At 40.1% G+C, this 14578-nt stretch overlaps 2 protein-coding genes across 2 annotated transcripts in view; one reads left to right on the forward strand and one right to left on the reverse strand.

Moving 5' to 3' along the window:
• Positions 1-3288: 3288 nt before the first annotated feature.
• C2H4orf46 (chromosome 2 C4orf46 homolog) lies at positions 3289-8701 on the forward strand. The gene is made up of 2 exons (XM_030192680.1): positions 3289-3473; positions 7827-8701. The coding sequence occupies exons 1-2, from the start codon at positions 3363-3365 to the stop codon at positions 7980-7982; spliced, it is 267 nt and encodes an 88-aa protein (XP_030048540.1). The 5' UTR covers positions 3289-3362; the 3' UTR covers positions 7983-8701.
• Positions 8702-9819: 1118 nt separating this feature from the next.
• RXFP1 (relaxin family peptide receptor 1) overlaps positions 9820-14578 on the reverse strand; it is a 116646-nt gene continuing 111887 nt past the window's right edge. Inside the window, exon 18 of the mRNA XM_030192229.1 lies at positions 9820-10106. Within this exon, the coding sequence (XP_030048089.1) occupies positions 9820-10106 (287 nt within the window). The remainder of the gene's footprint in view (positions 10107-14578) is intronic.

Raw genomic sequence — 14578 nt, forward strand, 5'->3', positions numbered from 1 at the left:
GTGGTGTTCCTACAATGGATGCATTGATGCAAAATGTTTGTCCTGTGTCTGTTGCGCATTCTAACTTGTATAGAGAGTTGGACACAGTTTGAGCTAAGATTTTAGTTTCATGATTTAAGTCTCTAGCTTCGGAGTTGTTTCGACGCTCCTCAGTGTGAATGCCAAGCTCCAATGTGTCTAGGTGTACTGTTTATCATGCTGATGTTTATTATATTATACTTTTCTGTTTGTTGAGAAGAGAAGGGGTTTACAAGTTGCTTGTGAATACTTCCTACCTAACGGTAAGGGGGGGGGGGGGGGGGGGAGGGAGCTAGAGAGTGATATTGGATGACTGGAATTAGGGTTCAGGGAAGGAAGAAGAGGGGGTAAGTGGAGGGAGGGGTGTGTGGTTGGTGTGTTTGATATGGGGCTGTGGGTAAACTGCTTGTTAAAACCAAAAAAGCATGTGGTAGCTTTCTTCATCAGCCCCTGAGTCCTGAGCATATCTGACAAGGCTCCCTAAACATTTGGGCTCTAGGTAAATACCATGTTGATCCACACAGCTGGTAGCAGGTGTCCGCTATTGCACAGAAGAGGCATACGGGAGCTGTTGGTGCATGGCCATGAGCATATTTGACATAGAAACACACTAAGATCTGCTTCACTTGTGATACGAGACAACTCAATACTCTCTTAGTTAACAGAGGAAAGAGATCTCATAATACTGTGGCAATGATAACACACCGTGCTTTTCAGTTTCTTTACAGCTCACAGTTAAAAAGTAATCATGGATCAAAAAAAAACCTCCTAAAATTTTTTTTTGTTTTTTTTGCACAACAATTGTGGATCAAAAAAAAAACCTCCTAAAATGTTTTTTTTGTTTTGTTTTTTTGCACAATTGTTAGTTCTAACAATTGTTGTGCAAAAAGAACAAAAAATGTTTTAGCATGCATGGACAGAAGAGCATGCCTGCGGAGGAAGCTCCTACATAAGAGAAACTAGTATCAGCTAAGCAACCTGTGATTGGCTGACAGACTAGGCAGGAATGGCTCATGCAGGAGGTTCTAAGGGCAGGAGGCAACAGGAAGCAGAAAGCAGGGTGTGGTGGGTTCAAACTTCTAAGGAGGAATTTCTGGCTGCCTGGGAGTTTTGTCAGTGGGGAACAGAAAACTGAAGAGCAGTGCTTCCCAAACTTTTCTGAGCCATGACATCCCATTGCAGCATGTGTTACCTTGTTTAGGGTTGTGACCCACAGTTTGGTGTACTACTACTACTACTACTATTACTATTTAGCATTTCTATAGCGCTACAAGGCATACGCAGCGCTGTACAAACATAGAAGAAAGACAGTCCCTGCTCAAAGAGCTTACAATCTAATAGACAAAAAATAAATAAAGTAAGCAAATCAAATCAATTAATGTGAACGGGAAGGAAGAGAGGAGGGTAGGTGGAGGCGAGTGGTTACAAGTGGTTACGAGTCAAAAGCAATGTTAAAGAGGTGGGTTTTCAGTCTAGATTTAAAGGTGGCCAAGGATGGGGCAAGACGTAGGGGCTCAGGAAGTTTATTCCAGGCGTAGGGTGCAGCGAGATAGAAGGCGCGAAGTCTGGAGTTGGCAGTAGTGGAGAAGGGAACAGATAAGAAGGATTTATCCATGGAGCGGAGTGCACGGGAAGGGGTGTAGGGAAGGACGAGTGTGGAGAGATACTGGGGAGCAGCATAGTGAATACATTTATAGGTTAGTAGAAGAAGTTTGAACAGGATGCGAAAACGGATAGGGAGCCAGTGAAGGGTCTTGAGGAGAGGGGTAGTATGAGTAAAGCGACCCTGGCGGAAGATGAGACGGGCAGCAGAGTTTTGAACCGACTGGAGAGGGGAGAGGTGACTAAGTGGGAGGCCAGCAAGAAGCAGATTGCAGTAGTCTAAACGAGAGGTGACAAGGGTGTGGATGAGGGTTTTGGTAGAGTGCTCGGAAAGAAAGGGGCGGATTTTACGGATGTTGTAAAGAAAGAAACGACAGGTCTTGGCGGTCTGCTGGATATGAGCAGAGAAGGAGAGAGAAGAGTCAAAGATGACCCCAAGGTTTCGAGCTGAGGAGACAGGGTGTAGTGGCTAAATGGGGCAGGAACTATCCCTAGTTGTTCCTACCCATGCTGGCAGCCTTTTTGACCAAAACCAGCTAACCACTACATCACCAACAAAAGGGTAGGCCAGTTTTTCAGCAGGCAATGCACTGACATTTCAGCCAAAACAGAAACAAGGCTGAATACCAATTTTGGGCCAGTTCTGGAACCAAAGCCAAAATCTGGTGTGCCTCTACCCCAAAGCAGCATGAGATTTATAATCACTGATTTTACCTATTGATGAAATCCACGCTGCAGGTCCTACAATGCATCATGATAGGGTGGTCAGAAGTCTAGGACTGGGTAACCTGGCAATTCTACAATTAACAACAACAACAAAAAAGTGAGACATCTGAATCACTAAAAGGCAGCTCACTGGGTGTGGGGGGGAGGGACAGGAGAAAGGCCTACAATTCCATGATATGTTTTCATGTATGAACATTTTTATACCAGTGCCTCTTTTATCCAAAATTATGCCATTTAACAGTTAGAACTTCATATGAACCCAGGTGATGAAAACAAAACAGCAGCCCTTTACTCCCTTCCCTGCTTTCATTCATTTTCTCTCCCCACCCCCACCCCAAACACATCTAAGGCAAATGAAAGACGTGACTGTAGATATAGGCCCCTGAACCCACTGCTCTATTCTGCAAAAACTAGAATCTGATTCCCCCTATTAAAAAAAAACAAAACCCCACATTGGACTGTTTTTCAGAGCTTAATTCTCTGAAACCCATGATTGAGTTTACTGCATTTTTTTTGTCTCAGTATTTTAACTGATTTTCCATAAACAAGTAAGCCTGCTGCAACTTTTCATCTGTACTAAATGTAAGCCCCTTCTGCTAAGTTTTCATAACGTTATGTTTTACCCTGAAAATCAGATATTCTCCGACTTAGGTTGGGCTGCAAAGAACAAGTAGACAGAAGCAAAGGAGATCAAGATTACCATCCTTAATCTGATCCACCCACCCTCTATACTGCGAAATTTGCGACCGTCTCACCGAATCCTATAACGCCGCCAAGCATCTGCGTCTCCCATCGGATTTCAATCATCATTGCTTCGCGCGCCCGCGCTTCTGTGGGAGGAGGCGGGGCTCAGTCAGGCAGCGCCTTTTTTCGTCCAATGAATTGGTTACTTAGAGAGGCGGTACTTTTCTTTTTCTCTTGTCATTGGCCTTTGCCCTTTACTGTGATCTGGAGCGAGAAAGCGGGGTTTGTTCAAGTGGTGCTGCTGTATTTGTATTGGATCCGTTGCTTGCGACATGGCCGAACTTGAGCGGAGGAGCGGGAGTGAGACGCTGCAGCTGCAGCTGCAGCAGCAGCTTACGGATTCGCAGGAGATCGTGGAAGAGCTGGAGGTACAGATCGACGATGTAAGTAAAGCGGCCGGGCTGGAGGTTTCTCGAGCTTTTAATGAGTGCTGTTCCTCGTAGTTGTGAATATGCAAGCGGTTCATTAATTCGTTTTCTTTTCAGACTGTTATGCATTATAGCTGTTGTTTTCTAAAATCAAGTTTTGTGCAGGTAAACGACGGATACTGCAGGATCCTCCCGGATCCTTTAGTAAACTTAAAAATGTAACTTTTTTTTGCGATGCGGACTTTTTACACATCTTTGGACTCTTTTATCTGGCTACTGCACACCCCCTTAAAAGTCGATGCGGACTTTTTACATACCATATTTGGTTCTTCTGCTATCCGTAATCAATAGAAATAAAGCATGGAAAAGAAAACAAGATGATACTTTTTTTTATTGGACATCCTATCCTATATAATAATTCTCACCTCCAAAGTTCGGTCTGTGGCACTGTTGCCATATAAAAAAAAAAATTCCGGCCCAAAACCGGCAACAGGGAAGGAGGGGATTTAGGTATGAAGGTTTTGCACGCCGGAGAGTAGAAGGTAAGAGGAGAGAGAATGAGCTGGATAAAGGAGGTTAGGCTCCTGCCGTCTCCTGTCTCATTCTATGCGGCTCATGGGTACTGAAGCCAGCAGACGGAGCTTGCCGCCCCATTGGTACACGCAAAAAACTATTGAAAACAAAGTGTCGTCGTCGATGATACGCTGAAACCTTCTGCTCAGTGTGCTGCTGCGGCTAGGAAAGCGAATAGAATGTTGGGTGTTATTAGGAAGGGTATGGAGTCCAGGTGTGCGGATGTTATAATGCCGTTGTATCGCTCCATGGTGCGACCGCACCTGGAGTATTGTGTTCAGTACTGGTCTCCGTATCTCAAAAAAGATATAGTAGAATTGGAAAAGGTACAGCGAAGGGCGACGAAAATGATAGTGGGGATGGGACGACTTTCCTATGAAGAGAGGCTGAGAAGGCTAGGGCTTTTCAGCTTGGAGAAGAGACGGCTGAGGGGAGATATGATAGAAGTGTATAAAATAATGAGTGGAATGGATCGGGTGGATGTGAAGCGACTGTTCACGCTATCCAAAAATACTAGGACTAGAGGGCATGAGTTGAAGCTACAGTGTGGTAAATTTAAAACGAATCGGAGAAAATTTTTCTTCACCCAACGTGTAATTAGACTCTGGAATTCATTACCGGAGAACGTGGTACGGGCGGTTAGCTTGACGGAGTTTAAAAAGGGGTTAGATAGATTCCTAAAGGACAAGTCCATAGACCGCTATTAAATGGACTTGGAAAAATTCCGCATTTTTAGGTATAACTTGTCTGGAATGTTTTTACGTTTGGGGAGCGTGCCAGGTGCCCTTGACCTGGATTGGCCACTGTCGGTGACAGGATGCTGGGCTAGATGGACCTTTGGTCTTTCCCAGTATGGCACTACTTATGTACTTATGTACTTATGTACTTGTAAGAAATACTACTACTACTTATCACTTCTATAAGGGATTGCCTATGCGTGGTCCATGTTTAAAAAGTCTAAAGCTGTTCTGGTTGGATAGACAATGCCTCGGATGATAAACGATTTTTTTTTTAATTTGACATTTTTTTTTATTGATTTGAAAGGTTACTGTGTCTACATATATGTCATGAAATAAAATCGAATGCCATTAAAACAGCATAAACATTATTGTAGGTGGTAGAAACAGCGGTAATAAACTCTGTATTTTGTGCTCACTTTTGTACACTGTTCTGTAGAATACAGTAATACATGGCCAAATTTAAGTGAGCTTAGCCTGTTTCCTGATGGGTTCACCTTAAGAGCAGAGCTGGGCAGACTTCTATGGTCTGTGTCCCAGAAACACCAAAGAAAGACTATGGTTAAGTATATAATATCACAATCTTAGATTGATAATGGGCAGATTGAATGGACTGTTCAGGTCTTTATCTGCTGTTACTATCCTACTATCTTAACTGCTGTAATGTGCCTTGGAAAGCCTGGGTTATAAAGATGGAATAGACTGAAATTAAATGGAAGTAAATTTAAATTCTCCTTTCATTGAGGCACATGGAATCAAATCTGTACCTTATCACTTTTGTACAGGTTAACATTTTAGATACACAAATGGATTATTCTGTTTTGAGCATGTTTCGGGGACAAGTGGTTTTATAAGTGAAAATAAAAATAAATATTTTTGTTCCATGCAGATCTCTCATTTGTTCAAATATAAGTAAATGGGCTATAAGCTCCTAATGCAGTCCATTGTTTTTCTTATATTTTTTTCTTGTGATGACTCTTACTGTGCCAGTACTGAAAATTCTCTCTCTTGTTTGATAGTAAAAGGAGCTCGTTGTGAACACTATCCACCCTAAAAGGTTGTGTGTGAGGAATTGTGATATTGCATAAATCGGTGTGTGTGTGTGTTCCTAGTCATGCATCCAAAAGGTTATGTAATCCTTTGAAGAAAGCCAGTTCATTTAACTTATTAGTAGAACATAAGCACAAGGCATGGTATGGTCACATTTTTTATATGAATTCTCTACATGCACATAAAAGCAAGCTTGACTGATTTTACTGGTTTTACTTCACCTTTTAAAAGGAGGAAAACACCTCAGATGCTTGGCTTGTTGGTATAATTGGTTCAACAAAACTGCTGTGCAAACTTCCTCACCGGTCTAAAAAACCTCCTTACAATCCATTAAAAATTTTTTTGTAATATTCTTATTGATCTTTTTTCTTTTCTGTTCTTTACTTTAAATTTTAATCATTATTCCCTGTTGGGGACCTTAAAAACTAAATGACACTTATGTGCTTCAGAGGAAATTCTTTTCTTCTTGGTTTGCTCAACAGAGCGCCTCCGTTTCACTGTATGCTTCCTTGGGAGACAAACACCGACTTTTCGTTCTTAGTGTCGTGTCCACAAGAGAACATATGCGTAAAATCTAGAGCTACATGAACTTTATACTTTAGAAATTTTCTTACTAATTACCTTTACCAAGTTATGTTCCTACAGGTCCATCTCAATTTATGTTAATGGATTTAAAAATGGCATCCAACATTTTTTAAAAGGACACTGATGACTGATGTGCTTCTTACTTCATCTTAAAGGGACCAATGGTGGCATACTCCTCATTTCATTGAGTAATTAACTTACTTACAAAAATGCTTTCCATTGTATTTTGTTAAGACCCTTTGGAGTAATGGATTGCGGTCTATAAATCCATTTTTGTTCCAACTTTATCAATTTTCGTCCCGTCACCTCCTCTAATCCTTAGGAATATTATGGGCATCTACAAGGTTAGCGCGTGCTAAAACTGCTAGCCTGCCTTTGTAAACAGGGCCCTTAAAAGTAGTGCTCAAGTTGCCTTTTTTTAAACAAAAGCTTTCTATTGATAGCAGCTTGATCTGAGTTTTTTTTGTTTTGTTACATTTGTACCCCGTGCTTTCCCACTCATAGCAGGTTCAATGCGGCTTACATATTATATACAGGTACTTATTTGTACCTGGGGCAATGGAGGGTTAAGTGACTTGGCCAGAGTCACAAGGAGCTGCCTGTGCCTGCAGTGGGAATCGAACCCAGTTCCCCAGGACCAAAGTCCACCACAGTAACCACTAGGCCACTCCTCCACTTGGGAAGGTGGGTGCATACAAGGGATGATTTCTATATTTATATGCATGAATGGCTACTCTTAACAACAGTCTTTCTATCTGTAATTGGTGTTCCTTTCTGATTTTAACTTGACTGTAAACCGCTTTGACTTGTTTTGGAAGGGCGGTATAGAAAACCTTAAAATAAACCGTAAACCATTTGCCTCTGTACTTTAGCTGTTCTCCTACTAGCAGAATTTGAAACATTTTCTGACATAGTGTAGTGCTTTCTGGGCTTTTTGCTGAAAATATCTAATGCCATGTAGCTCCTGGTTCCTGCAGTGGGATTGTACTTTTGTAAAATGTTTTCTGTAAGTAATATATAAATCTGGCAGTGTAGCAACCAGTTGGGACAAATGTAATTTTTCTGTCATTTACAAATGCAGTAGACTTCTGAATGCTGATAGCTAAAATAAGGGCCCTTTTACTAAAGCTTAGCACACACTAACTGACATTAAAATTCACTAAATGCTGCATGTCCTATTTTATAGCTATGGGTCATGTTTCACTTAGGGCTTTATTCCATAAAGGTTATGTTCCAAAATAGATTATGCTCCTAATTTAGGAGCATAACCTTTATAGAATAAGGACCTTATTGCATGCTAATGTCCGTTAGCGAGTACGAAGCTTTATTGAAAGGGCCCCATAGTTCGCACATTAGCAAAAGATTGTCAATTAATATTTAAGTAAATATCTGTTGTTTTTTTTTCCTTTTTTTATTATTGCAGACTGCATATTCTTTAACAAAGCTCCTAGAAGCCACTACAGTAGTTGCTGCCCGAGTTGAAGAACTTGCCTCGAAATGCACAGAAAATGCACAGTTCCTCAAAACATGGCGGGACCTTCTGAAAGAGGGTTATGAGTCCTTGAAGCCCAACAGCTGAATTGACCAGGATCAACATGTGATAACCAGAATTTTTTGAGGAAATCAAAGGCAGAATTATTTCATGGACAATTCCTTTGTTCAACGCTTACTTACCCTGAATACTTGTTATAAAGATCCACATTGAGATATCTAATAGACTACCAAAGTATGGATTAGTTTTCAGGAGTTATGTTCACCGAAGCATTGATCTTAAGGTAGTCATAAATATGGTATTTTTAGAGGTATTTCCAGCAGCCTTTTTACCAATATTTCTGTAGTAATTAAGTGGTGAAATATGGTAACTAGACAAGACCATAAGATTTTAATGTTTGTACAAGTCTTCCATCATTAGTCATGCTTCTCTGTTGCCACCTCTTTACTGCTTTTTTTTTTCTTTTCTTTCCCCATCACTGCTGTTTCTCCAGTAGCTTGTACTGTATTACTGTCATTTATGTAAAAAGTTATTTTAAGCTGTTATTTATGTAAAAGTGCAGCATTTGCCTTTATCTGGTTTTGTCCTCTGTTCCTTAGTTTTCTTTGTTCTTTGGGAGTAGAGCCTTTAGGGGATTTGAGGCATTTTTTTGACCACTTTTCTAAGTAGGTTGAACAGAAGTCCCGGCTTTCATTTTCAGAACTGTAGCAGTGTATAGAGAGTAAACTGCTGAAAAAGTTGCTGCTTGTCTGTATTTGTGTTCTAGTAAATACATTTATTAAAATGGATGAAATATAATTTTAAAAGCTTGGTTCTGTAGCATTTTTTTCTATTCTTTAGAGAAACTTGCAAGAGGAAAAAAAACACCTTTATTCTTCTGATTTCTCTAATTTGTTAAAACTTTTAATGGTACTTTATGAAATGTATTAACTAAGGGATCTGTTTACTAAGCCACGTTATAGGCTCGTTAGTGTTTTTAATGCACGTTAACCATGTACGCGCCTATAATATCCCTGTAGGCGCCTATATGGTTAGCACACGTGCTAATTGTAGGCACGTTAAAAATGCTAACGCACCTTAGTAAACAGGACCCAAAGGGTATAGTCCTGTTTTTCTTTAGTTTAATTCTTGCAGTATAAGACTGCAACTACTTCCACCTACAAATCCACTTAAATCTTAGCAAAAATTTCCTTTTGAAACGCAACTCCTTTTACTACAAATTCAGGGCCTTTTTTTTACTAAATGGCACTAGCGATTCCCAGTGCAGCAAATGCGCCACAGCCCATTCATTTTGAACAGGTTCTGTTGCATTTGCTGTGCAGGAATCGCTAGAGCGGTTTAGTAAAAAAAGGTGCTTAGAAAAAATACAACAGTGAATTTTACGTATCCTTGTTTCATTCTTCTTAGATTTGCAATTCCAGTAACTTCAAAATTATATCTGTAAAATTTGCAGTGATGTGAATAATTCTATGCAATGTATATTTAACATTTGCAGTGATGTGAATAATTCTAACCAGTCATGCTCGTCTGTAGAAGGCAAAAGTAAAGGAGGGTAGGTTAGCTTTTAAGTCTTTCATTTGCTACCATTACCTTTGGTGGTCGGGTCAGGAAGAAGCACTTTATTTCTTTACATTTTGACCATGATTACTAGACCATGAGTTACAGTTGGCCTTAAAGTACAAAACCATGACCAATTTTGCAAAATATTAGTGAGATCGTCTATACAAATCCAAAATATCTATACAGATGCACATTTTTTAACAAAACTTCCTTATTCTTTTATCATCCTGCAGTAACTTCTAGTCTTGACAGCTAGTAATCAGCTTGGCTGGGCCACATGATTGTCCTTCCTCACCAATGGGAAGAAGCAGTGAGTTCATTGAGGTGCAAAATGCAGCATGAATGTTATACTAGAAACATGTCCTCATGCACTCAGCCTAGTTGAGTGCATGACAACGGACATTTCAGAGGCGTCTGTGTAAAGTTCTGGATTAATTATCTCTGGTGATGTATTCTGCAGGGGCCACATCTCTACCCAGAATAAAGAGGCACTGTATGCTTTTTGCTTGTCTTTGGATGTACGATGCTTGTAGTTATTCCAGATTTGACACATTCTTTCTTTGAAGGGTCTTGTTGTCAGCGTGTAGAGAATAGGGTTCAAAGCACTATTAATTGGAAGTATGAAAATTACCACCCAGGAACTTATGCTTCCTGAAAAATACAGAGAATTACATCAAACATTTAATAGCTTTGTTTATATATATATATATATATATATATATATATATATATATATATACATACACATGTATACAAATTAGTAAAGTTTCAAGCAGGCACTTATGTACTTTTGTTCAAGCCCATATAACGGGCACCAGTTTTCAATCACGGAGGACTTTCCTATGTTCTATTTAAATATCCATTTGTTATGCAGTTAAAACCATGAACATACCCTGATTCGTTTCAAAGCGGAAACAGAGGTTAGGCATAGAGGGGTGCCTACAATGCACAGACTTTATTGGAAATTCATTGTGTATGTGTAATTTACAAACATACATCTATGGTCTCCAGCATACCTCCATTTTCTGTGTGCTATGACAAAATTACACATACTTTCAGTTGGCTACGAATCCACTTGTGTAGACATGGTTGAGATAGGTTAACTCTATTTTGCATGTGTACAAGGCATCTAAGCTTTTGAATATTTAGCTTATACTATTTACCACATTGTTCAATTTTCTTTTTAGATTCACCATCTTTATTCTTCGTATAGGGCATATCTGGGCAGCTCCATGGACGTGCACCAGCCTAAGAGCTGCAGTTAAATAAGTATATCATAAGCAGAAACTATTTTTATCAAATCACATATAGGGGAAAATAATTTAATAAGGCATTTCTGTACTGCTTTAGCTAGTTAACTGGTCTAAAATAGTTTACAAACCCAAGGAGGATAGAAGTTTATTTTGTTTATATTTTAATACATAAATACTACTATGATGTATAGCATAGACTCGGCTTACAAATAATCAGTAGGTGGTTGGGATTTTTTATATAAAAAAAAAAAGAATAAAACTTTGATTTTGGAAATAAAAATGTGTATGAGCTGGACAAGCTGTGGGCATTGGAGTTTACACATAAGTTTATTGCAACTGAGCCCTTTCCTTTTTTTTTTTTTGTATCAATAAATTTTCATTAGAAAGAAGAGATGATACAAAACAGTATATCAGTTTAACAAGAACAAGACCCAACTATACCACAAGCCATTCCCCTGCCCCCATCCATACAGGTATCTGCCCTTGTTTCTTCTGCAATCCACCCTTATTCCTACCCTCCCCCAACCCCAGACAAATAACTCATCTAAATAGAGTCCATTCATCTTCAGATGAGCTAAACCGACCAGGGTGTTTATCAGTCAATTGTTCCAAGTCCTGTATCATGCAAAATCTAATCCAATAGTGTTGGGCTGTCAAAATGCTTCCATTTAAAAACAATTGCACATTTTGCTGCTGCCAGACCAATGTGATTAACATGCACCTGCCATTTAAGGCCTTTTTTATGATGCAGTCCCAGCAAACAAACTGCAGGATCGACAGGGAATCACACACCCAAATTAGACACAACTGCAGACCAAAATACTCGGATCTTCCAGCAAGACCACCAGATATGAAGAAAGGTTCCCCCTTATGCCTCATAGTGTATAGGAGCTAGAGACAAGACTCAAGCTTAGACTCCATGTTTTACCTTTACTTTATCCCAAACAAGTAAAAGATGCTTCATAAAGAGGTTAGTAATAAACTTACAAGTATACTGAGGACCATCAGATAGCTGCAACGAATGTTTTAATGCAAAACAAGAAAAATATTCCTGCTCCAATACTACGCCCATCTTATCTGGAACATTCTCCCAGTCTAGCAATTGACTTAATTGCAAAGTCCAGTAATACCAGCACAAATTAGTTTTCCCCGACATTCCATCTTCATAGCTTGCTATAACACTAATTTAGGTAACATAGGGGTTCCCCCTTAATAAAAGCATGAAAGTCCCGCTGTAAATTAAAGAGCATCCAAACAAGGACCTCTACAGGCAATGTCCGAAACAAAAATAAAAGTCAAGGAAGAACATCTTAAGGGCTACAATATGTCCCCACCAGGGTAACCACTTCCCATCCACCTACCCAGGTCCTGCTGTATCTGTTGGAATAAAGGGTCATAGTTGCAAGAATATAATTGGGACAGATTACCTGTGACCTACACCCCCAAATATCAAAAACCCTTATTGTCCCATTGAAAGGGAAACTTCCACTGCAAAATATCCTCTTCCACTCGTGCGTAGTCACTCCCATCAACTCAGACTTATGTAAGTTACCTTTAAATCCTGCTACGTCCCCAAATGCACAAAATTCTGGAAGAATCTTTGGCAATGTGATAACAGGTTCCACATACAAGCGGATGTCCTCTGCAAAAACAATTTTCATGGAACCCCTACCACCTAGAAAACCCTTGATGTCCTCATTAGACCAGATTCTCCGTGCAAAGGGCGCCACAGATAATGCAAACAGCAGAGGGTAGAGTGGACAATCCTGGCGCGTATCCTGCTCGATAGAAAAGATTCCATATAACCCCCATTCACCTTGACTGGAGCAGTAAGCTATTTATAAAACACCTCTATCCAGGAGCAAAAATTGGGGCCTAGTCCCACCTTATGCAAGACCTGCCAAAGAAAGCTCCAGCAGACCCTGTCAAAGGCTTTTTCCGCATCCACAGCCAAAACCGCCAGCGTAGACGAGGTCTGGTGGGCACCCTAAAGAACACTTAGAGTACACTGAATGTTGTCCACCTGATTGAGGTTGACCAGTTCAAGTGCTCCACCACTACTTTTGCTAGAAGCTAGACATCTACATTTAAAAGTGATATAGGCCATAGCAGTTGCATACCCCAGAATCCTTTCCAGGTTTCAATAAGATCGAAATAACTGCCTCCTCCATACTCGGAGGCAATGAGTTACCAATGAGCAACTCAATACCTACCCAACACAATAAGGGTCCACACCTCACCAGCAAAAAGTTTATAAAATTTTGCCATGAACCCATCAAGCCCCATGGATTTTCCACTGACCTGGCTTTTCGCCCCATCAACCTCCGAAAGTGAAAGAGAGACATCCAAGGCAGCCATCTCCTCAAAAGAAAGACATGATAACTCCACCGAATCAAGATACTGTTGAATTGCTGTCGGGGATGTGCAAGAAGAATCCCTATAAAGATTCTGATAAAAATCAAGAAAACGACAAATGTTCTCATCCGTGTAATATAGAACATCCTCTGACCCTTTAACTTTCCAAACTAAATTCTTTGCCCATTGTTCGCAAAGGCACTCTGCCAACAAGGTACTCAACTGCTTTGGCAAATTCAGAATAGTTTTGGCAAAGCTGGCAATGTATAAAGTCAACCTTCTCAAGCTGCGGTTTGCTCAGGTCACCACGGACGAGTCATTTCTGCCAGAAGTCCCTTGATGCCTCCTTTCTAAATACCTCAGCCTCTCCCAAAGTTGTAAATGCTCCTTATCCTTAGCCCGTTTCCTATGCACCCCCACTTTTGATAAGATGCCCCCACACTACAGCCTTAAAAGCATCCCATAGGCAACCAAGCCTTTAATGTTCTGTGACCCTCTGTAGGTTGGATTCGACTCGCTTCTTCCTCTTCCATTCCTTCCCTCCTTTTATCTTCCTACCATTTTCTATGTTTCTAACAATGACCCTCATCCTTTTTCCCCTGCCCATACCCGGCCTGACCAAAGAACATCTGGTCCTCACGGAAGCTGAAGTACAAAACAAAAAGGAGACTACGGTCTGTGCCCTGAGAAAGGCAAGGACAAATCAAACTCGGGTATACATATAAAGTATCACATACCATGTAACTGAGTTTATCTTGTTGGGCAGACTGGATGGACCGTACAGGTCTTTATCTGCCGTCATTTACTATGTTTACTATGTTACTATGTAAATCTTCCATGAAACAGCTCAAGCAAACCAAAGGAATGGAAGAAATCGAGCATCAAGATGATATGAAATAAAAAGGTCCTTCTATTAATAGATTATGAGTTCAAGTCCCATACAACTGTACTCAACCCAGGCCATGTTTCAGCTTGGTAGTCTTGATCAGGAGTCAACTGCTGAGGCCTCATAGTAAAAGCTTCTCATGAAAAAAAAACAAACTCTGCCTTGGTTGCATGTCATCTATTGGAAATGCACAGTAATTCAAAGGAAGTGCAAAGGCTACTGTAGTATCGTAAACCCTCGAGGGGTTTGTAAGATGTTCCGCGTAAAGAAATTCAAATACTGAAACTGACCAGTGTATTTGTTTCTGTTTCCCCCTTGTACTCTGGCCTCTTTTGCCTTCCTTTGAATCCTGTGGATGTGAGCATTATTGCTCTTCCAGGCTGACATATGTTCACCATATGCTACTTCATTTTCCGTTACCTAAACAGGTTAAAAAATTTTTAATTGTTTTCTTCTTTCTATTATCCAGCTGCCTATGTACGGAAGTCATTACCATTGCCAATTCGTATTATATCAAATTACTTAACATTCCATAAGACTCTTAGAAGCATTTTGCAAATAAGTAAGTTTTAACTATAACCATGTAACTATATGCTGTTGTAAGTCCAGCATGATTGGTCCTGTTTTGT

This window comes from Microcaecilia unicolor, chromosome 2 (assembly GCF_901765095.1).
Source record: "Microcaecilia unicolor chromosome 2, aMicUni1.1, whole genome shotgun sequence".
Lineage (NCBI taxonomy): Eukaryota > Metazoa > Chordata > Amphibia > Gymnophiona > Siphonopidae > Microcaecilia > Microcaecilia unicolor.